Source organism: Anopheles aquasalis, chromosome 2 (assembly GCF_943734665.1).
Source record: "Anopheles aquasalis chromosome 2, idAnoAquaMG_Q_19, whole genome shotgun sequence".
Classification (NCBI taxonomy): Eukaryota; Metazoa; Arthropoda; class Insecta; order Diptera; family Culicidae; genus Anopheles; species Anopheles aquasalis.
In genome coordinates, this window is record NC_064877.1 from 75948147 (window position 1) to 75971619 (window position 23473).

The following is a 23473-nucleotide window of genomic DNA, read 5'->3' on the forward strand; positions in this document are numbered from 1 at the left end:
TTATCATGTTCCCGGGGCCAGAAGCGGGGCCATCCTTGTGCGCTTGACGCGTCATCCAAATTGAGCTCGGGCTCGTGAGCTTGTGGCTCACGGCGGTGGTGTCCTCCTCTGACCGAGCACGAGACGAAGGAGGAGATAGTGAGTAAGCTCACAAAATGATGTCGACCATTTTTCACGTGATTCATTCAAACTGTCCTCGTGGTGTGCCGTGGTCCTGGGCGCGCCGGTGGCCGGTGAATAAAATATCCAACAACCAAACTGCATCCAACCAACCGACCGACCGAGCGAAGATCATTAATTCACCGGGCCCAAGCAGGTGGAAAGATTCCTTTTTGGGAGGCGGGTGGGGGTGAATAGCGACGTTCTGCTGCTCTGCGATGCTGGCGATGGGCTGGCCATGTCTAGGAGATTATCCCACTATTAATAAGAGGAAAAAGTTTTCCCATTTTTCTTTCCCACTCTCACTCTGAGTGAGCTGCCTGCCCTGCAGGGGGGCTCTGCAATGCAGTCCTGCAGTAATGATGACACCATTTGCCTACTGTCAAGCGACCGACCACCGGCACCAGCGTGGGTGTGTGTCAGCGAGAAGATGAACTTTTTATCACACTCCAGGACGCACCGGCTAGAGACAGCTAGAGTGGGCCGGCAGTTGGTGGGGATCACTTTCCTTTCGTAATCCTAATTGTGATTATCCATCGCCTGTGGCGGTCACGGCGGCAGCACTCTAGTGAGAACTCTCTGCTGCAAGCTAGCTGCGTCCGTCTAGTCTTGGACGTGTCTGGATGGAGCTTCAGTGCAGCTTCTTTCTTCACCACACGGTATCCGCATAATCTGTTTGCTTATGTTGCTTACCACCCTTAAGGCGATGCATAAACCGAGACGACCGAGAGCGTCCCAGTGCCCTCAGGAAACCTCTTGTGGGGCGGTGAATTAATTGAGAAACGGCTCAACAGATAATTCACACAATATTCACTGCAAATAAGCCGCCGGTGAGGGTCCAGGTGTGCTTTGAATAGAGCGCAGGAATATGCTACAACATAGTTACCGTTGGATTTGCGGATTGTCAGTTGGTTCTTTAGATGGGAGCAGACTGGTTGTTCTTCTATTTCGTTAGTGTTAAAGGAAATTCTTGATATTTTGTAGGATTTTTTGAAGAAAATTGTGTTTGAAATTAGAAACAATCTTTCGATGGTTTCTGAATAGCCTAGAAACACCTAAAGAAGTTTAAGGGTAAAGAACAGTCTAACGGTTGCCTAACCCTAATTTCTTGGTATTTTCTAGAACTGTAGTAAGAAAATAATACTTGAAATGAAACCACTGTCTGGGATAAAACTACGAAAGACGCGAATCTCAAATTCGGTCTTGGGGGAACCGAAGCAAAACGATCCATTATCATCATCGGAGTGTCGAAACTTGAGCAGCGGTGAAAGGGATTCCTCAAGAGATTGAAGCATATCCCGGGGCACCGCGCCCCCCCCCGGGTTAACGGTGAGAAATGTCCTTCTTGACACACTCAATCGCCTGCCGATGCTTGGAGCGATGCTAGCGAACGTAACACGTTCAGTGCCCTAGCGCCGTCAGCAGCGCTGCGATTCCCGATGGTGGTACTTTTCGTGGTCGCCTCCGCCCCCAAAAAAGGGTAACAAACCGGCACACACCGCACTCGGCAGCTTACCTGGCGACTGCTGCATACATGTTTAATGTAATCCAACCCGGTACACCACCGAAACTGCACCTTTGCGTGGATGGATGCTGAGAACGCAGCGCACCGTCCCATCGTTACATAGTTGCGACTATCGAAGCATCCCAGCCCCAGGAGTAACCGGGGAAAATCGTGAAATCGATAAGCTCACCGAGAATGCCTGACGACGAGTCGAACGTGTTACGGTGGGATTTTGGGCAAGGGAGCCTAGTAGTAGTGGTGCTACTCAGAAGCACTGGCAGCAGCGTACGCGGCGCTAGTCACATGGTATGGCAATTCCGATGCAGCATCCGATGTTGGCTGGCTGGTTTGTCCGGGTGTCGAGTGAACAGTGGGATGTCACCAACAACGCCAACTACGAGAACGAAATACGTAATGCGGAGTGCCCTCGTAACAATAACGGGAAACGGGAAAGCACTGTGTGACTGAGTGTGTGGTTCGCGGAGTCGTGGAAGTCGTGGAGCACCAGCAGCACCACAACTCCTGCAACTCCCTCAGGAGCACCACGCCCACGTCCACACACACCCTGTGCACAGATGCAAATGTCGATAATGGGATTGCGTGATTAAGTCAGCACACTCGCGATAAGGTGGTTTCTCTACAGCGGATCAGTCCCGCATGAGGGTTTGTGGGGCTGGGGGAGGAAACAGATTTATGCTACGCACGGGGAAGTCGATTCCAGGTCAACCGGGAGGTTGCCCGTTGCACGGTGCCTGCCTAATGAACTGTGCATCGGGCCGGGAACTGTGGATGTGCCGGAATCGGAATTTAATTTTGCTCCATTATCGAGTGGTGCTGGGGTTCCTCACGCCCCTCCCTCTCTCGATAATCGTTGCTGAAAGTGTGCTCGTGAATATATGCGGCTACGATTACGCGTTACAATGTGGATCTCTCCGATCTGGTCCATTGGGTAACACTGTAGTCGTGGAAGAGTTGTTTCTCTTTCCCTGTAGCGAACAGACAGTTTTATTCAAGAGCTTCCTCTTGCCGAGGATCCTTTTTCGATTTGGCATCCAAAATGATGCCCAGGAAATTGTAGACTTCTTGTCTACAAATCCACGAGACAAACGTTCCCAGAATGAGAGCACTTCAGTTTCAGTTCGCTCTCTTACCCCGTCAGCAGCATCAACTAGAACGTGGCCTCTGCAATATTGTTCCCAAAACTGGCTTTTCCGGGGCCTCGCCACCCTGTACTGTGTGACCGTTTGCCAACTTTTTGCCAACTTTTTGCCGGCCGCTTTTCACGGATGTTGACCTTATTCAGACGGCCCCATTCAGCAGTGGCTGCGGCTGCAAACCGTGTCATAACTGCAATATCGTGGATTTGAAGAATTGACAGCATGCCAAACACCACACCGCCGCGCAGATGTCCGGTGGTCCCGTTCCACGTTTGACGTTCGTTCGTTCGGATGGCTCTGCCAATCGCCGCGAAAAGCGCGTAGCTTTCTGCTCCCAGCGACGACCTATTTCTCAGCCACCACCACCACCATAGCGAGTGTATTTATAACAATTCACATTTTCAACTTCTGCTTTTCCGTTTTCTCTCTCTCCCTTTCATTTGTCACTCCACTAGATGACCCCGTTCTGGAGGGTGCGGGTCAAAGCGTCACATTGAGCCCACCCCACCGACGCCCGCATGAAGAAGTTCCGTCCGGAGCGAGCAATCTGTCACCGACCGACCGGGTCGCTGCAGTATCCTGCTCTCGAGCACCGAGGAAGGATTGCAATTGCCGTGCCACCAACGTCCGGCGGTAAAACAATAGTGGCCACGGCGACACGTACCAACGGAGCCACCGCGGGAACACAAAAGGACGCGCTGCTGGCGTGGAATTAAACTAAAAATTATCATCACCCGGCTACAGTTGCGTGTTCTCCGGTCACGTCCCGTCCCGTCCTGTCAGAGGATCTCGCGTGAAGGACGAACGGACGCCACCATTAACGCTGGCTGGCTAGTGAACGTGTCAATCTGGCGCGACGCGACGCAAAGAACCTTTGGCTTCTCTCGCTGTGTGATGTGATACTTGACGCTGGTGTGGTCTCTTCTCTCGCTTTCCCGCGGTTAGAACACATTGCGCGTAACGCGAATCAGTCCAGTCCAGCAGTGCTTGTGCCAGTTAACGATCCTGTGCCGGTCCGGTCTCCGTGGGCGAGAAAAAAACGGTTTCTACGGAAGCGGAAGCGTGATGATTAGGAGTGGCAAGTGAGCACGAGCGCGCGCGTTTCGCGCCGTAGTTGTTGTTGTTGTGACCTCTGTCCCCCCGCCCCCCCCCCCCCTCCCGCTCCGTGTGGTGTTGCATTGTGTGCAATGTGTGTGCGGTTGGCCAGTGAAACGCCACCGATCACCGGAGTAGCGCAGCATAAAGTATGGAGCTGCCCACAGCAACGCCAACAGCCGCCAGTGCAACAGCATCGCCTACTCGACGACGACGAGTGCTTGGCGACGAGATAGCTGAGTAGTAGGCCGACGCCAAAGTCCCCGAACGTCATTAGTGTACGCGTGTGCACGTGTCTGTGTGTGTTGGTGTTTGGTTGGTTGTTCCCTATTGTCCCTTAAGAGCCAGTGAGCTACTGACGAGTGACGAGTGTGCCAGTATGCATAAGTGTACTACTTTTACGACGCAGACGACGAGGACGACGAGGACGACTACTAGTGCTGCTTCTGGTGCTCGTGCTGCCACGGTGTTATCGGTGGCAGCCCTGTGGCTCGGGTTGTTACTTTGTCTCGGTGCGATCGTTCCGCCCGTCGATGGCTGCCCGGCGGAAGTGTGCGTGTGCAAGTGGAAGGGCGGAAAGCAGACGGTGGAGTGTGGAGGGCGTGCCCTGAACCGACTGCCCGATGGTATGGATCCGGGCACCCAGGTCCTGAACTTTTCCAGCAACGGCCTTACGATACTGCAGAGCGAGCGGTTCAAGCGGATGGATCTCATAAACCTGCAGAAGATCTATCTCGCTCGGAACCAGCTGGTAAAGATCCACGATCGAGCATTCCGTGGACTTACGAATCTGGTGGAACTCGATCTTTCCGATAACATGCTGTCGGAGGTTCCGTCGGAGACGTTCGCTGATTACTCCGCTCTGATGCGCCTCTCGCTGAGTGGCAATCCGATCAGGGCACTGCGTACGAGTGGATTTAAGCATCTTTCTTACCTGACGACACTGGAGCTGAGCAACTGTCAGATAGAGCTGGTGGAGGATGAAGCATTCATTGGGATGGATAACTTGGAGTGGTTGCGATTGGACGGTAATCGTATTACGACGATCCGTGGTGCGCACGTCCTTCCGGCATCGTTACACGGTATCAATCTGCAGAGCAACCGGTGGCACTGTGACTGTCAGCTCACCGATATCCACACTTGGTTGAATCGGTTCAATGTGCCACAGCGCGAGGAGATTAAATGTACGAGCCCACCACGGTTGGCAGGAGAAAGCGTCAAGACACTGCCACTGGATGATTTGGCCTGTCTGCCGATCATCACACCGGAGACGTCTTACCGGGAGATTGCCGAAGGGCGGAACATTTCGCTCGACTGTCGGATATCGGCCACACCGGAACCGTCGATCGCTTGGCTGTTCCAGGGTCAGGTGCTACTGAACGAAAGTCTACTGGTGCCGAACCTTCATCTGTATTACTACATCGACGATGTGGATGGGGAGAAGCACAGTGAACTGTTTATCTACAACATTAACGTGGAGGATAATGGGACGTACTCGTGTGTGGCGGAGAACTCGGCCGGACGCGTCCAGACCAACTACACGCTGCACGTGATCGTGAAGGAGGAACCGGTGGTCGAGCAGGTCACGTTCTCGGAGGAGTACTTTCTGGTGATTGTTGGTGCGAGTGCTGCCATCGGTTTCCTGTTGTTCCTCATCCTGTGCGTCATCGTGTGCCGGTGTGCGAGGACCGGTCGCCGGAGGACGGCCTTGAACGGGAAGAAGGGTGCACCGGGTCGGGGTTCCAAGAGTGGCCCGGATGGTGGACAGTGTGGTGGTGGTGGTGGTGGCATCCTCGGTGGTGGTGTTGGTGGCGTGACCAATCAGAAGTGCGCCTCCATCACGAACCACGCTGATCTTGGCCATGAACCGATGACGGCGGCCAAGATGAACGGGATACTTGGTGGTCTCAGCGGTGGTGGTGGTGGTGGTGGTGTTGGAGTTGGTGGTGATGGAATAGGAGTCGGTGGCCCACAGGATATTGTGCTGTACCTCAACACGAATCCAAATCAACTCGATAAATCGTCGGCCGCCGTACTGAGTAACATGACGGCGATGGCACAGTTCTGTAGTCCACCGTCGGCCCGGAGCTATCAGGATCAGAATCCGGATCTGATCAACGATGCGGAGAGTGGCCAGAACAAGACGAGACCGCGGCCCCCGGATACACTCGGCGAGTCGGACCTTGGGGAGAAGGATTCGGATGAGCAGAGCAGTGTGCAGGATGGGGGCAGTGAGGCAAGCTACGTCCAGGGTCCTTACTATCCAGCGCCCTCATCGGTGGCCCTCGGCCGTGGTCCACGCTTTGTCACGTCCGGTATGGCGACGTTGCCTCGCGGCGGTGGCGGTGGTGGTGGTGCTCTCCAGAGCAAACCAACCGTGGAGCAGCTTCAGCTACAACAACAACAACACCAACAACAGCATCAGCAGCAGCAGCAGCAGCAGCAGTTGATGTCCCCGTACCAGCACCAGGTGGACATTCATCTCAGTCCCGGGTGTTTCCTCGATCAGAACGGCTATCCGGTGGATCTGAGCTTGATGGCCGGACCGAACGGACCGACGGTCAACTACTACCGGACGTTACCGCACAACCGTGGCCAGAAGGTGTCCCCTTCGCAGGGCCCCGGTGCTGGACCCAAGATCCGGTACGCCAACGATGCCGAGTTTATCAGCCGAACGTCACAATCGTACCAGTTGGCGTACGCACCGGCCACCGACGTTCGGTACACGGCGGAAGGCTACCCGGATCCCCAGTTCCCGTCACCCCCGGATGGTTACAAGGGCGGTGAGGTGCAACCGGTCACGTACTTGAGTGCGACGGCAGCCACCGCATCGACAGCGGCCACCGCGACAGCCTTCTGCCAACCACCGCAACAGTGGCCCACCTTTCTGCCTGGCTTCCATCCGCAGCTCATCCCGATCATGACCGGCGGGGGTCCTGTGGCGGGGCCCGCCACCCTGCTCTCCTCACCGATGTCCACCGGTGTTGGTGCTGGTGCTGGTGCTGGTCCTGGTCAGCTCAAGAAGTGTTCGGTTGGAGCGCAGACGTCCTCGTCGGAGTTGCTTGACGCCGCCAAGGACACGATTCATGAGCAGCGCGAAGAAGAGGAGGAAGAGGAGGAGGAAGAAGGCGGGGGTGACCGTGGGACGCAGGGGAAGCTGAGGCACCTGACCGGTCCGCTGGCGGACAGTCCGGACGAGGGGTACGTCGGTGACAGCCACGAGACGGCGAGTGACATTTGACAGCAGGCGAAGGGCCCGGTAGTGCAACAACATGTCTCTGCTTCCGCCGACACCCACCAACAACACGCCCAGCATCATCACCATCTTCCCGCTCATCATCATCAACATCATCAGCCACCGTCGCTGCATCATCATCATCAGCTCGAGTCGGATGATGTGCCGCTATAGGGGGAGGGGAGCAGCAGAGCAGAGAACTTCTGATCAGACTCCTGATCAGACTTTATCAGATCCGCATTCGTGGATCAGATTGGCGAATCCCCTTTCCTTCCCTTCTTGAATCCTGTACAAAGCTCCTCCTGGGCCTGGAAGACGCCCAAGTCCCGCGTGTTATGTCTGGTCTGATCGAGGGCACGAAAGAGAGAGAGAGAGAGAGAGAGAGAGAGAGAGAGAGAGAGAGAGAGAGAGAGAGAGAGAGAGACGGTTCCCGGGCCACTTAATGAATGTAGACAATGTGTAATGTGTGCATGTGTGCATGTATGTGTGTGCGTGGCTGTTTAAACTGGCCACAAATGGAGTAACTGCCTGGAGTAAATCACTTTAACACAGCGAATAGAGTGAAACGCAAAAAAAAATACGAATGGCCACACTCCCAAGTTGTGAAACGGAATGTAAAGCGAAAAAAACATGAAAACGATAGATTACAAAATACAAAGAGAAAGAAGAAAAGAGAAAAGAGAGAGAGAGAGCGAGAGAGAATGGCCAATTTCCAAACCCCAAAAGCACGAGTTTAAAACAATAAACAATAACAACGCGCATACGGTGGCTGGAAGTTGTGTAAAAAACACTGCTGCAAAAACCTGCTAAAAACTGGGTAGAAAGAAGGCAACAAAAAACTGTAAAACGATAAAAATGCTCCAAACGATGGGTGTGTGGGTGTGTGAGTGATAAAACGTTGAATTCACCCTTTCTCTCTCCCTCTCTCTCTCTCTCTCTCTCTCTCTCTCTCTCTCTATCTATCTCGCCCTGTTGTTTCCGTTGGCTTCACAATGGGCCTCCAGGGAAAAGCTAAACTAGGAAAAGCAAATAACAAAAAGCGACGGCTCACCGCGGTGATCCACGGTGCACCCGGTGCAGAAAAGCATAGGCCATTGGTGAAGGGAGGGGGCGATGGTGCTCGAGTGCCCACAGATAATTCGAATAATTGGTTAGCAGCAGCTGTAAATAGTGTTTTGTAGATAACGCGCGGCGGAGTTCAGAGAGAGAGAGAAAGAGAGAGAGAGAGAGAGAGAAAGGAGCAGAAGGAGCGGGAGGACAACGGCAAATCAATCAGAGGGGAGGGAAAGGCGCTAGGAGGAAAGGGTGTACCGAGTACTCCATCTCGAAGCCCTGCTGGTGTGCTCGCGAGGTTCGCTTTTTTTCCTTTGTTGGATTACAAATTAAATTATTGACATTCACGCACGCACCCATGGAGGGCCCCATGGTGATCCGGATTGAAACGGAACGGGCTCATTCCGATTCCCGGCGGCCAGATGCTAAGCGGTGCTCTATGCAATCAGCATGTTGGTGGCCATCTAATGTGGAGCTTTTATGCTGCGATGAATCCATGGAATGGACCACAATTATGATGCGCAACGTGCTAGGGATGCTCTTCGGGGCCACCAGCGGGGAAGCTCTATTCGTAATTTGTGTTATGCGAACGCGAACGTCCGTTTTTAATGCGATTTAGTGCGATTTGTTTGCATTCCATTAGGCACACGGGCCACGCATCGTGGTGTTCAGGTTCAGGAAAGTGAATCCAATCCATCGGGCGCTCGATTCTAATGATTATGCTTGGCTTCGGTGGTTGCAACATAAACGCGCTTATTAAAAGGGAAACGCGCTTCGGTGAGCAATAAACTCGCGCGCGCGCGCACAATGCATGACGGCAATCGGGACAGGAGAAAAAGTTAATTGGAATTCAGCATCCAACCCACACCACACACAACGCACTTGCCGTTGATCTGGTGTTGAAATTTATTAAAATGATATTTTGATTTATTTTACTCCACACTCTCTCCCTCGCTCTGTTCCCTTCCGTGGCGTTCTTGACGCGTTTTGTTGCGATGACGACCGACTGCGTTATTGCTATCGATCCGGGTGGAAAAGGTCAATCCGCCACCGCCACGGGAGCGCAGCGTGGACCGAAAAGGGCAAAATTGAAGCCAACCATAATTGCATAAACACGCCGTACCGTACCGTGCCAGGGCCAGCTGCCAGTAATTAACAACATGATTATGTCTGATTTATTGCGACTAATTCCGGTGCAAACAAGCAATCCGCTCGCTCGCCCGCCACCTCCGCCGGGGACTCTCGTGGTCGGGACTAATTTGGATGTTGGATGTGTGCCTGAGCCTGCGGCTTGCACGTTCGGCCACCGTCAAATCAATTAACGGTTCATCATTTTGTGCTGCACTGGCGGAGGGGAAGAAGGTTGGACATCGAAAAACACCCGTCATCTTCTGTCACGTCAATCATTTCCCGGTGGGCGAAACACCAATTGATGATCACATGAGCTGAGCGAGTTGTGAGTTGTGCGGAACAGTAATGGGCCCCATTCGGGCCGATGGCAGTGGCCCTTAAGGCCCGAAACAAACAAACCAAATGGCCGATTGGTCATAAAATACTTATTTTGCTTGTTATTGCGATGCTCACCACGCCCCCAAAATGGTGGCCGAGCGGGGGGCAAGTTCTCTGTGCTGCTGCTCGTGAGAGTACTGTTTGCATAAGACGCGCAGAGCGGTAACGACGCTGATGCTGATTTGTGCGTTTCCAGGGAATTTTATGGAGACGAAATAAAAGCACTCCAGGCGAGCACGTGTGCCGCACGGTACGGCCAATGGTCCATTAGTGGACCCGGGGACCTCCACGCTTATGCCGCCAGCACAGGACTGGTGCTGGTTCTGGTGCACATTCCAAAAAGTGCCGGCTCCGTAATGCGCTTCCAATTGGCCAACATTTATGAGTGGCTCGCTCGCTCGTTCTCATTTCATGGAAGCACGATAAGACATAAAATGCTGCGTCGCCAAGGATGATGATGATGATCGTGGGTGGTGCGTGGTGTACGATGCAATTTATAGTTTTCTGGCGTTCGCTTATGGTTCACTTAAGGCGCGGATGGATTGATGGAATGGTGTCCGCTCTTCCGAAGAGATGATTATTGCTTTTGACATAAGTTAGCGAGTTTGCGAGCAGGAACACAGTTCGAACAGTTCACCCAACCTTCCAGGACCGCTGCCCTGTCGATCTCTCTTTTCACTCCGCAGGCGGGCGCGCGCGCGCGCAAGTAGTTTGATGAATTTGATGGTGGCCAATTCTCTGTTAATATATTTGATAAATCAAACACAACCGTAGCGTGGGAGACTGTCGGTTGGGGGGGAAATAAAAGAGTGGAGGGGGGTATGTAAAAATAGAAATCAGATAAAGGATCCCCCACAGAGCAGCTCCACGGACGGTCTCTCGCCTCAAGGGGCAGCGCAGGTAGTTGATTACCGTGGCATAGCAAAGCGCAGCATGAAAGAGTGGAAAAGAAAACTCCACGAGGATTGTAAAGAATCGATCGATAAGATAAGAGAACCGAGAAAAAAAGAGAAAAAAGAATAAAAATGTAAAACAAGAATGTTTAGCGAACGAAAACGATTAAGACAAGTGATGAGAGAGAGAGAGAGAGAGAGGAGAAAGGTGACTAGAAAGATGATAACAGCAAATCCTTCCCCCCCAAAACTAAATCCTCCCCAAAAATAAAAAGAACATAGGAACCTTTAAATGTGCAACGTGCAAACGAACGCGAAAGACGCAAGATTCGTGGAGAAAAAATTGGAAGTAAAAACCACCACCTCCCACGCGTTCCCACGGAAAAAAATGGTGGAAAAAGTTTGAGGTTAGTGCCGGATGTGCGATAAAGAAGAAGAAGAAGAAGAAAAAGAGGAAAAAATGATTAGAAATAAACCCGACGCAGCGCAGCGAACGCATAAACGCAAAAACGATAAACGGAAGAAAGGAAGGGAAGGAGTGCAAAAGTGGGGAAGGGAGCGTTTGGAAAGGGGGCAGATAAAATTGAACACAAATTATAAATAGGTTATAAAACAAAAAAGGTAATTTTTATTGAAGGAAAAACACAAAAAAGGAAACAAAATATACATAAAAAATACTGTTTTATGTTTTGGATCGCCTCGCCTCTCTGTTTCTTTCTAGCTCGCTGTCTGTGTCCGCCTCGCTCCGGTTAGCGTGTCTCGTTCCGCCATGACAGCGTCGTCGTCGTCGAAGGGAAGGCAGCCTACTTCGCATTCGTCTTCGCAACACTTCTTGCTGCGTTCGGTTCGCTTTCCGCGTTGCTGCCAGGGTATTTTCCAGGGCTTACTGTTTGAAATAAAAGGCTCGTCGCTCTTTTTTTACAGCCACTGCCGCTGCTGTCTGCTGCCTGCTGGGCGTGGAGCTGTACCAGAGTGGTTTCGCGATTTAATCTGTTTCTCATTCGGCAAATCAGAAGGAATAAAATGGTTTTGCAGTAAAACGAGCGAACGGTGGCTGCTGCTGTTGTTGTTAGCTGGCGTGTTTCGCTTATCCACACACAAAATGGTGCTTCTGCTGCTCCTGCCGTATGGTTTATGTCTCAATTTGCGCCTTTGCTAGATAATGAAGTTCTTCTTCGCTCATCGCACACCCACACAAACACAGCAGTAGAAACTCTCACACATTGTGGCTCCCATACCCTCCGCGAAGTAAGCAGGAGCAGGCTGTAAATTCGGTTCCCAAAAAAAAGGATCTGCTACTGACGGTTTTGCTGGCACGTTTTTTTTTCTTCTCTTTCTCTCGCTCTGTTTGTTTCCTTTTTGACGGTCACGGTCTTCCTACACCACACCGTTCACTGCCGTACCACGCTTGTAAAAACAGCTAAATTTGCGCAAATTGATGCTTCGCTCGCGAGAAAAGAGGTGGGACCCTGGAGATGGCGGAGGTGGTACGCTAAAAGGGCTAAAAACAGAAGCCCCGAGCGAGCAGGCAAGCGAAGTAGCATAATGTATTCCCCTGTACGCCCCGCCAAAGGCTGGAGGCTGTAAAAAGTGTTTCGCCAATTTTTACTGCCACGCACGCACACCCACCACCACCAGCCAAGCCAGGCTAGGCCTGGGCTCCTTTCAAACAATGCGATCGCGATATAAAAATCATCACGACGAGAACGAGGACAATTTCACTGACAAGCGACGAGCGGACGAGCGAGAGGAAAAGGAAAAAAAGAGCTCAGAATGCTAAGTGATGCTGGGTCGTGGAAGGACGAGTCAGTTGGCGTTTCTTTCATTTCCGGCTCGGAATCCTTTGAAGTGTACACCCCCCGCCTGGAAGCATGATGCTAAATTACCAACAATGTGCCCGAAATGCTCGTCGAGTGTTGAGCGATAGCCAGCTCGTTTTCCTTCAGATGAATTCGATTACGACGACGGAGTACGAGGACGATATAAGCGATTGCAATCCACCACACTCACAGGGCGTTCCTGGGTATGTGTGTCCACCATACGTCACGTTTGATGTTCAACCACTCAACACTAGCTCAGCCAGCACAAGCAGCAGCAGCAGCAGCAGCAGTGTCCAATGAGTAAAGAGTGAGTAATGAACGAGAACACACTCCAAGCATCAGCAGCATAAAGCATCACCCTTCCACCGCGTGTCACGCACACACTCTCCTAGGATCGATTTCGCCTGGCTGGCTGGCTTGCTGGCTGCTGGCATTGTTACAGAGTGTCCCCGCCCAGGATGATGAGTCTGGCTTTCAGCTCTGGGCCGCCCTCTCCCCTCGCCTTCTCGGCTTATGTTGTCTTCGGTGAAAGAGCGGGCAGCCAGACGCGAGCACAATGAGCAGCGAGTAGGTGCCTCACTCCCACTCCGTTTGGGGGGGTGGGAAAACAGCTTGACTAACAAGATTTAAGGAATTAACGATACTGTTGATACTAATATTGCTCAACTCCACTCAGCACTCTAGCCAGCTCCCTCTCTCTCTCTCTGTGGCAAGTATGTGTGTTGCCAGGACACCGACAACCGAGAAAAGTATGCCTTGGTTGCTTTGCTTGACGTCAGCCAGCTAGCTAGGCAGCGGCAGCACAGTTTGTGGTTTGTCTCTGCTTCAAGTCGCAGTATGCTGTGGGAAGGCAATTGCCGAGCTGATTGATCTGCTTAAGCAGCGCTGTTGGTTGGAAGTGTTGAAAGGGAAGCGAAGCGAGCGGAATCGGATCGACGACCACAATGGGCACACAATGGTGAGTGTGAGGTAAGTGAATTTTCTAACAAAAAAAAAACAGATTCTTTTGCTTCGTTTCACTCTCTGTTCTATTCTAAAGTAGCATCCAGAAGCATTCAGTAGCATCCAGTAGCAGCGGCAGCAGATGATGCCCTTGAGATTGTCCTTCAACTGACGGGTGCGCACACCGAAACCCAAACGAAAACGCCACGGAATGCCGGTTCGATTCCATCCATTCCTTTGCGATCCACGGTTGCGACCGTTGCTAAAATGATTATCGAGACGAGAGCTCCTCGAGCCGAGCCCCAGGAAGGACCTGCGCCACTGATCAACTTCTCGCAGCAATGTAATTAGCCCAAAAGCTCCCCCGCCCCGCCTGGAACGGTGAGTCCAGCGAAAGAACACCCGCGGTGGCCATGTCCCCCGGGGGGGGGGTCACAGAGGTCCTGGAGGGGGAGGTAGAGCAAGGGATCGGGGCTAATCCCTTCCGCCCTTCCGGACCGTGGGTAAATAATTCACATTCTGCTCGTTAAGCAAGCATCCGATTGGAGCTGAGATGAGCTCGCACGCTCTGTGTCTGTGTGCCTGTGTGCCTGTGTGTCCCTACGTGTGTATGTGTGCGCGATGTCCTTCACCGTTTTACCGGTCGGCTCAGCAGGCAGGCAGACAGGCACTCCCTTCCCGGTGCTCTCTAATGGAATGCTAGGATAACACAGAGCTAGCAGCTGGCTGGCTAGTTGTTGGCACCGTTTTTCCCGGTTGGACCCCCGGGGGGTGTTGATGAGGGTGCCGCGCAAACAACAACAGCATCTGGTCCCATCGGAGCGACCGACTGGGAACCGATTACGGATGCGAAGCATTTCTTCCCCGAAACACAAATACACACTCACTCATCGGGCGGAACGGGACCGTTGTACGTGTCCGTCCACGCCAAGTGATGTTGTGCCTAACGCTCAGCCCTGGATCCTACCTTCGTGTACGAACACACATGCACGTGTGTGTGTGTTGCTGTTGATTTAAATTTTCGAAAACACTCCAATGTATTTACTCGTCTGATTGTTGTTTGAATTCAAAGTGCGCGCCTCCAAGTGCGCCTCGGTTCATCTGCGATGCCGTCTGGCCAGGCCTGGCGCCTGGCATGGCCTCCTGTGCTACTTCGCACATGTCGTGTGGTGAACAGGTGTGTGGAGTGACCTGTTTACATGGTGGGACCCTGGAGGAGCGAGTCCCTTGTGGCTGCATGTCCGAAACGTCGTTGTTCACGGGCGAGGGCGATGTGCTGCCGGCTTGCTTGGGATTCTTGTTGGTTTTGCCCGAGGAGCGGACACCGTGGCTCGTGCCCCAAATTGACATGCCCCGGAAGTTGACGAGCATTCCACGGTGTCAGAGAGTGTGCCACGTGTTTCACAACCTTTTCTGGATACGTGGCCAAAAAGGATTCTCTGATGCCGCTGGGGAAATCTTGGGTTAGGCGAAAGGCGAACGACTCTCTGAACTCCTGCCGCTGAACGATCCCCCGGATGCTTCCCCGGGGCGGTTTGTTGCGGTCGTTTGAAGGAGATGCAAAAAAACGGGACGAACAGGGAACAGCTGCTGCACATTCCGGTGTACCGTAGCGGTGTGTGCATGTGTGCCAGTGAGTGAATGATGCCACTTACGATGTTTCAATTGACAGTCGACTCGTCGAATTTGGAGTGTGCGACTTGACTTCCTGTCTTTTTTTTTCGTTTTTTGGTAACGTTTCACTCCAAAAAGACGCAATCCAATCAGCAAAGCGTTGCGACTTTAAAGCGATAACGTGTGTTGAATCCTTTGTTGAATTGTGCTTTCGTTGTGCTTCTTGTGTTGCTACGCTTTTGGAAAGAAGGAACAATACTTAAAGGCAGCCAACAAAATTGGAATATGCCTTTTATTCCAATTCTCAGTATTCTTTTACTTCCCAACGGTATTCTGTGTTCCTTGAACTTCTAACATACTATGTTGCCATTACATTGTAGGAGCTTTGAATGTTTCTGACGATTATTGTCATTTTTAGGATTTTTTTACCAACTTTCATACTAGATTCAGAATCCTCGGTTTGCTAAAAAATTTATTACAGATATTTCTCAGATGAACAGAAGAGACGAACTAGGCTCAATTGAAAAGGAGGAATCCTGCTTAGAAGCCCAGCACCACTCGATGATTATGGAAGCAAGAAGGTAAGTAATGGTATAGTTTGATAATGTTCTAACAAAGTCTATTTTAGTGTTCTCTAGAATTAAACATTCGAGGGTTTTACTATGATCTTTACATTGTGCTCCATTTATATCCCAAACAATGGATAAAGACCTCCAGTATTGTGGCTTAAAAACAATTTTTATAGCCTGAATGGTGAAGTTTGATACGAAGCGCGATAAGAGATTGAAAACTTCGTCGATCTCTCTTTGTCTCTTATATGAACTTCGATTTCACTTCAAATTTTGTTTCAAAAAAAAAAAGCTTCTCGAATTCTCTGCCATTTTGCTCTGAAACGGAATTTGCGTCGCCCTTTTTTCGCATTTGCAGAGACCGATTGTAACAGAAGCGCTGCGACTAATTGCAGCCCACCAACCGAACCCAAAAACATCTTTACTTTCCTCCTCTTTCAATTCAAAAACTCACTTCGCTATCATGTTTCCAATCCAATTATCTCGTTGATTACCTTTCTTCGAAGTAACGTGCCTGCTTCGCCGCTGTGGCACCTCTTAACATCAGCCCCCATTTGCTGCGAAGGAAATTTCACAAAAACTCTCGCGAGTGCGTACGAGGTGAAGGTGGCCTCGCGTTCGTCATAAACCACTTACGCAAAGTTGGGCTCCCGCTCCACCTTCCCTCCCACGGCCAGGGCGCGCGACTTATTAGTAATGGCTTATTGCATTCTAAGCATACGCACGCCCGCACACCATCACCGAAAACGCGCCAACGCTAATATTTGCTCACAAATAGCTTTCCAGTTGGCCAAATCTTATCGGCAACGGGGCGACCTCGCCGCCGCCGCCAGTATCGGTCGGAACGCAGGAACATCTTTATCCGGCAGTTTACTTCGCAGCTTCGAGCAAATTATACGCATGACGACAGGGGTACCACCTTCTTTGGAAAACACATATTTTTCCTTGCCCCTCTCTCTTGTTACTCATTTCTCTTCTCTTTCTCCTTTTGGATGACCAAACCACGGCCAGCGTCTAGATGGCGAAAACAACTCCCTGGTATCCCCTTCGGTGGAGTGTGGTTTTTGGAGGGGAGAGGCAAGAGATGGTTGCAGCCATGCGGGAGGTTCAAATTCATTGAGGTTGAGGGTTTGTTGTTTCGCCAAGAAAATGCGAGTCCGTTCGTTCGATCGTTCGCCCGTTTCGTCCGTCCGTGTGGTCTATTTTCGTAAACCCAAAACCCGAGTGCTCTACTTATCATCAATTTGGATCGTTTGAAATTCCAGCGCCACCGCAAGCAAGGGAGGGGAGGTTGGAGAGAACCCTCCCGAGCGACCGGAAGCTCCCGGGGATACAAGACGGCCGGCCGTCAGACGCGCCGGAGAAGGTCAGCTTCGCTTTCATTTTTAACCATCATAACATTCCAATCATCGGTGGAATAACCAGCCAATCATTTATCTTGTGCCTCTCCCCTCCGTTCCTCATGCTTTTCCTCTCTCTCTCTCTCACTCCTCCTCGTAGGATTAGTACGCCAGCTGGGCCACCGTTCCTCCCCGCGGGGGTTGCCCAGACGCCCTACGAATACGACGCACAAGAAATATGCCAATTTCCCTTCGGCGAACCCTCGAAATTCAATTTATCTTACTTCTGCCCTCTTGTGTGCGTGCGTGCGCGTGTGTTTGGTTTTGCGTAGTCCGCCGGTTCGAGTGCGAGTCAAGGAAGGCCACCGGGAGGAGGGAAGGCAGCCGTCGGGTCTGTGGGTCCGTCCACGACGACGGTGATTTGTGCCATGTTTTGCGCTTGTTTCTTGCAGCAAAAGCCTTCCCTTAGAAGGTCCTGCTGGTGGTGCTGGCGATGGTGTTGATAAGGGAGATCCCCAACCCCTCGTTCGCCACCGAAGAAAGGAGTTGGCACGAAAGGGGGGCTGGCACCGATGGCGCCACCGGGAATACCAACCCCACCACTCCCGGCGGAAAACACAGCATGGCGTCGCGTACACACATGTGCTCGAACACGTGGCTACCGAACATGAAACCATGGTTGGGTGGTTGGTTTTGTTTGCAATTCGCCTTACGCCAACCGCGTGCGCGACCGCTTCCGGGCATCTCCTGGCATTGAGCGCGCACTGTGGGTAGTTTATCATAATTCTACCATTAGGCGTAAATATATTATCATTATTGTGATGAATTATTAAAATCCATCCACCGTTCGGTCGGTCGGTTGGTCGGTACGCCCGCCCGCCAGCCCAGTGCTGCGGGCTGTCAGACCCATCGACCGGAAACTAATCGACCCTTGCGCAAAACGGCACCGGAGAAGCGGAGGAACGGAGAAACTCGCAACCCCAAAGGTCTCGGGGTAGTCAAACATTCGTTTGGTGCTGAAATTAGCTAATGTTGAGTTATGAACGAACGAAACATAAAGAACAGAACGGGAACGGGCCTTTCGCTGTCCTTTTCTGCGGACAAGGACCGTGGTTTACTGTGCTTACTCATGTCCCCCGCTCCATCCCTCGGGCTCGGGGTTGAATCGATTCCCGGAAGCTGACAGGTAATTAGACGAGTGGATCTACTACTGGTTTTCGTCCGGTTTGGTGTGGTACTGTTTTCGGTGGTCGTGGACGAGGTTAGGAATGTGTCTTGGGGGTTGTTTTTAGAAGCAACGGTATGTTCTAGCAGCTCTGTTTGCTTGAAATTACAGTTGAAACTGTTTATTAAAAGAATTAAAAACGTTTATTGTCGTCTATACTATGCTTGATGTTCTTTTATAATTTTCTCAGTTTTAATATACTCTATTTTATGTTTTTTTGTGGAAAACATTAAGGGGGCAAAGGTATTTAGTTTTCTTTCAAGCCCAATTTATTTTTTACTTTTTTCCATGAATGTTGATCCATCCATGAGTGTTGTGTAAGATTTTTGAATCATTCGAAGCAAAACTGGCAAAGATATTGATTTTTGAAAAGTCGCTCCTCATGCAGATTCAATGCATCTCGCATCACTTTTGAAGCGTTTGGTGCCATGGATGAAGTTTACGACCCAAAATACGACCAAATATACTTTAAAAGATGGAGTTAATTATAATATTTCCAAAAACATGTATGGGTTGATAATTTTCTAAAACACAATCGTCAAAATTGAGCCGTTTTTCGTCAGAATCAAAAGACTTGCCCGTTTAAGCGACGAACCCGGTTTGGTCATACTGTGATCAGTTTTTAAACTTAAAATATCTGCCGAAAAATAAATCGAAAAATAGGAAATTAAACAAAAACTTGACAAAACTACCAACATAAACTTATATTCAGATATAAAAAATAAAACGAAAGATTTCTTCACTATAAATTCATCAAATAGGAGACATTTTTTGGCCCGAATTACCCTTAGCCGCTAGTTAAACCAGTTTGATTGCAGATTATTCATCTTTGTACTTTGATAACCTAACTTCTCGTCCTTCTACTACACTTTTAAAATACTTCAATTTAATTTTGTTTACTAATTTCACATTGTTAAACAACATTAGTTATTCGATTTGTATTATCTGTTTAGTTATCTTTTCAACAGAACATGTTTTATTTCACTTTAGTCAATTTATCTTCATTAACTTCTCACATAAAGACAAACCTGAGTGATGCTGCGATGATATAATACCCATAGATTGATGCCTCATCAAACAGTTCCCTGTATTGCTGCACCATAAGCATGATATGCATGAACGCCATCAGCATATTCCCTTTACATCAAACATTGCATTAGCGAAGCATTCATTTCACTTCGATGCATAGCTCGGAAGTTACTTTACCCTCAAAGGAATTACTTGATTGTAGGATTCTGTTAATCAGGCCATCATCAGGGTCTGGGATCCCAATTCACCCCAGTACACTTTATACAGCCACCACAGGCGCTGCGATAAACCTTTCTTCCGAGTTGCGAGAAGCTAAACCATCCCTACCACCCCCCCCCCCCTCCCCCGGGGTCTGGAAACTGCTGGTGTTGATGGTATGGCACCGAAGAAGCCCCATCATCACTCTCGTTGCTCCGATGAGATGCTAACTTTTCGATGGATGAAACCATCATTTTAAACCATGTGTGTCTCTGTTTGTGTGCGATGCACATTGCATGTAAGGCTGCCGATCGTGCAGTATAAAATGCATCCATCATCATCGTCACCCCGGGGGGCCGGTCGACGCCACGCGACACCCTTCTCGGGGTGGTGATGACGCCAAGACACCATCAGGTTCTCGGTCGTCGTCGTCGTCGTCATCGTCGCTGTTATGCTGAAGCGCAACTGTCTGTGGCTTTCACGATAACAAGAATTTACCGAACCATGCCACGGAAGCGCCTGGTTGTGTGAGCGTTCGCGCGCGCATACACTGTACACACTGTGTGCCATCTTTGCATCTGGTGCCTTTGGTGCCGTCCGCCGGAAGATCTCGTGGTATCTTGCACGCTCGTATGCACCCTTACTGCTTGCTGCCACGAAACAGAAGCCAACCAGTGAAGCCCCATGTATAGTTGTGCCTTTTCTTGAAATGTTGAACCATCCAACGCCACCACCTCATTCTCATCCTTCTTCTTCTTCTCAGCATACCAGCATGGAACGACGTAACGAACTTGGCTTGGTTTTGTGCCAGTCTCTCGCTAGTCCCAGCGATAAATGTGTGTCAAAGTGTCAATACCATTTAGAGTAATTGATAAATTGCTGACTCGATGCATCCAGGAGGGCAGCAGCACGTTGTGGCTGTGTCTGTGTCTTTGTTTGTGTTCTCTCTCCTTGGCCCCCGGGTTACTGACGATCGATACTCGGTGGAGAGAGAGAGAAGACACCCCCTCACGTGACAGGATGGTTGCAGTTTTCAAATTAATTGGAAAATAGTTTTGTTTGCATGCTGCTACCTCACTCTCTGCCTACATTCTGCACCATGAAACATGTTTATTACATTTATTAAGGTTGCCTTGGCCAAAGGGAAACTCACTTTACGCCAAGCGTCTGCTTCTGTGTATCGTTCTTCTTCGCAAGCTGCAAGGCCAGTGCTTGTGATAACTTCTTTTAAAGCAAACTCACACAGCACAGTGATCGAAGTGAATTCGTTAGTTGCGTTCGTTAGAGACCAAGACCTTGAGGATGCTCCGGAGTAGGGGCGGTGGCCAGATCGAAGACCGACAACCGGGACAAAACTTTTGATTGATATTTGTCAGTTGATGCAATCTCGAGAGCGCACCCGGGCGCCCTGTTCGGCTGAACAATTCCATCACCAAACTAACGATTCCCGGTGGAAATGATTGCAAATCGTCGAACCGTCCGTCCGTCCGGTGGTTCTGTTTTAAGCAAATACTTCAAAGTTGTGACCGAACGTGGGGCTAGCCAACTATAAACTTTGTCGTCCGTTTGGAAGCTTCAGCAGAAGTTGGGGAAGATCTTCTCTTTCTCTTAGAAGTTCTGCCTCCCCCCATCCCCTTGGGAGCCATTTCCAGAGCAGGAGGAGCGAGAAGGTCCGAGAACTGCTGCAGGCGATTCGTCAAATTTGAATTCCTGCCAGTGAAGTGAATGTCCCTGGGAACTCCCCAAATAGAACACAAGAACAACAGAAAGTGACGAACAAGAAGTAGCGGTGGGGTGGGTGTGACCCGTATGAATGAATACCCACCCACTGGGACCTGAAGACTCGTTCTCTTGGGGTGAAAGACAAAACATTACGATAGGGCCAATCGATGTCTTCACTCAGGATCCCGTTCCCCCCTTGGTCATCTTAAACCTCGTCAACTTCTGGACGCAACACAGAACCCCCGGACAAGAAGGGAGCAATTTAAGATAAATAGAAAATCGACACAAAACAACAAATCCCTTCGTACGCTCGGGCACCGCTAAAGTCAAACTGTAGTCCCTTTCCATCTTTGCACACATACAGCGCTCCACCAGCTGCCAGAAAGTCATTATGCCAATTTTATTAAGTGAGAACTGTCTGGACCACTTAGCAGCTGCCGCTGCTGCTGCTGCTGGAGCAAAGTGGAGTGGAGTGCAGGGCGAAGGGGATGGGAAGCTGGAACTGGATTGGGGACGCACGTGGACCGTCCGGCCATCAATAAGTCAAACAATCGATCCGAAGCACACCGTTCTGCCCACCGTCAGGCACCAAACTCTCTGACAAATGAAGAGTGGAGGCGAGAAAGAGAAAGGCTGTTACCATCACCAAAGCATCCGACCCAACCAACCAACCGATGGACGGACGAACTGAACTGTCAAAGCAGCGGGAAGCGTCAGATTGATGCCGACCAAAATAGGTGATGCCGGAATGGCCGGAAAAGTGGACTTGGGAAAACCTGGCAGGGGAACGACAGCTTTGGCAGCAGAATTTCCAGTTCGCTTTCCGTTCAGCGGTCGTTACGTCGCCTTTCGTCGTCCTGGTCGTCGTCCAACGATCACGCCGCGGGGAGTATGTTGTTTTTCCAAACTCCCCGTCAGCTGCGGCACTAACCTGCCACCGCATGCGACCCAAAAAAGTATCCTTTACGCCGTTCTCCGTCCGGAATTGTCGAATTCTTCCATTTTTGGGAACCATTCGTGTGACAGTTCGGTCTCGGCCCGTCTCGCACCCTACGTCGATATCGTCTGGCTTTGGGGATGACGACGAAAGTCAAACATGATGCCAGGGAGAGAAAGAAAGAGAGATAGTGGAGAGGAACAGTAGTCGAAGAACATGAGACAGAAGGAAGAAGCAGAGAAAAGTTGTCAATTGTTGTATCTGCACGAGAAACTCGTCTGCTTTCGTCTGCGCGACGACAGATGCCGGACAGAGAGAGATTGAGAGAGAGAGTGGCGGTAGACAGCCTGGACACATGACAGCAGAAGCGACAAATACGGCGCGACGGCGTTCCACGTGCGGACGCGGAAACGAGGAAGCTTGGTTGGCAAGTGGCCGAACTTTTCGATAAGCTTGTTTGTCACAAAACGAAGCGTAAGGCCATCATTACTGGACTGACTCGCCCTGCCCTGCCAATAACAATGATTCGGATTGTGCCGGGAGACAGGAAGAAGGCCAGTGGCCACGCCAGATCCACGTGTGATGTGATATGTCCGCTTACAGTTGATGTCACGCGCTCGTCGCTTTTGGTAACTCCGTTGGCGTAAAAGTATCCCTTGGAAGATGGATAGCACTCGGTGGGGGACAAGTGTACTGCTTGCCGCATTCAATTTAGCTTTCCATCATCCGGAACTCATGGAGCAGATCCACAGATACGCCGAGTGCCGTGCACGCTATCTGCAGTGAAAAATCATCCACAAAGGAAAAAAAGCGCCCAAGCCTTTCTCCAAACAACTTAACTTTCCTCGGCTCGGCTTCCTCCGGCTGGTGATGAACCTTTAGAAAAGCCTCGTTCGGCAGAGTGTAGAGGGCGGCCCCAAGGTGGGGTTAACAGTATTTACTCTGGCTCTGGCTTGTTCCTCCACTCCTGACATCTCCGCAGTCCACAGCATCCACAGTTCGCCGATCTGTCGACCAAAAAAACCCCCGCAACTAATCCTCTCATTCTTTTACGTGTCTTAGAACCGGGCTCGTCCTCGTCCGTTACGCCTCATTTTGTCTCCCGGTTCGAAAGCCCCTTCTTTAGCCCCGGATGTGCCCCGGGATTTTTACGCCACCAACGACGGCACCATCTTCCGGTGTGGATGAAGCGAGGGAACTCTCGCTGGAGTCCGATGGCCGTGTCTCCGTGTCGTTCCGAAAACAAAGGGACACCAAACCGTAGTCATATCCTTCATCTATCCACTCGCCTGCTGCTGGTGCTGCTGTTGCTCCGAGATTGAAACTTCCCTTCCCCCGGGTGCTTCCAGTCCAAGGTCCACAAAAGGTGCTGACCGTATAATAGAGGAACAGAGGATTGTTGTGGGAACTGAGGGTAAGCGATGTGATAAAATTGATACTCGAATCCTTCTTCGAGCTCCGGCTTCGCTGAA

At 50.8% G+C, this 23473-nt stretch overlaps 1 protein-coding gene across 1 annotated transcript; it reads left to right on the forward strand.

The window, feature by feature from the left end:
• The first annotated feature begins 4007 nt into the window (after window positions 1-4007).
• LOC126577155 (uncharacterized) lies at window positions 4008-11104 on the forward strand. Its single transcript, XM_050238593.1, has 2 exons — window positions 4008-4064; window positions 4193-11104. Exons 1-2 carry the CDS (start codon window positions 4008-4010, stop codon window positions 7154-7156), a joined length of 3021 nt encoding a protein of 1006 aa, XP_050094550.1. The 3' UTR covers window positions 7157-11104.
• Window positions 11105-23473: the final 12369 nt, after the last annotated feature.

Coding starts and splice junctions, on each gene's coding strand:
- LOC126577155 (XM_050238593.1), top strand. CDS start 4,008: ATGTGTGTGCGGTTGGCCAGTGAAACGCCACCGATCACCGGAGTAGCG. Junction 4,065..4,192: donor CCGGAGTAGCGCAGCATAAA/GTATGGAGCTGC, acceptor GAACGTCATTAG/TGTACGCGTGTGCACGTGTC.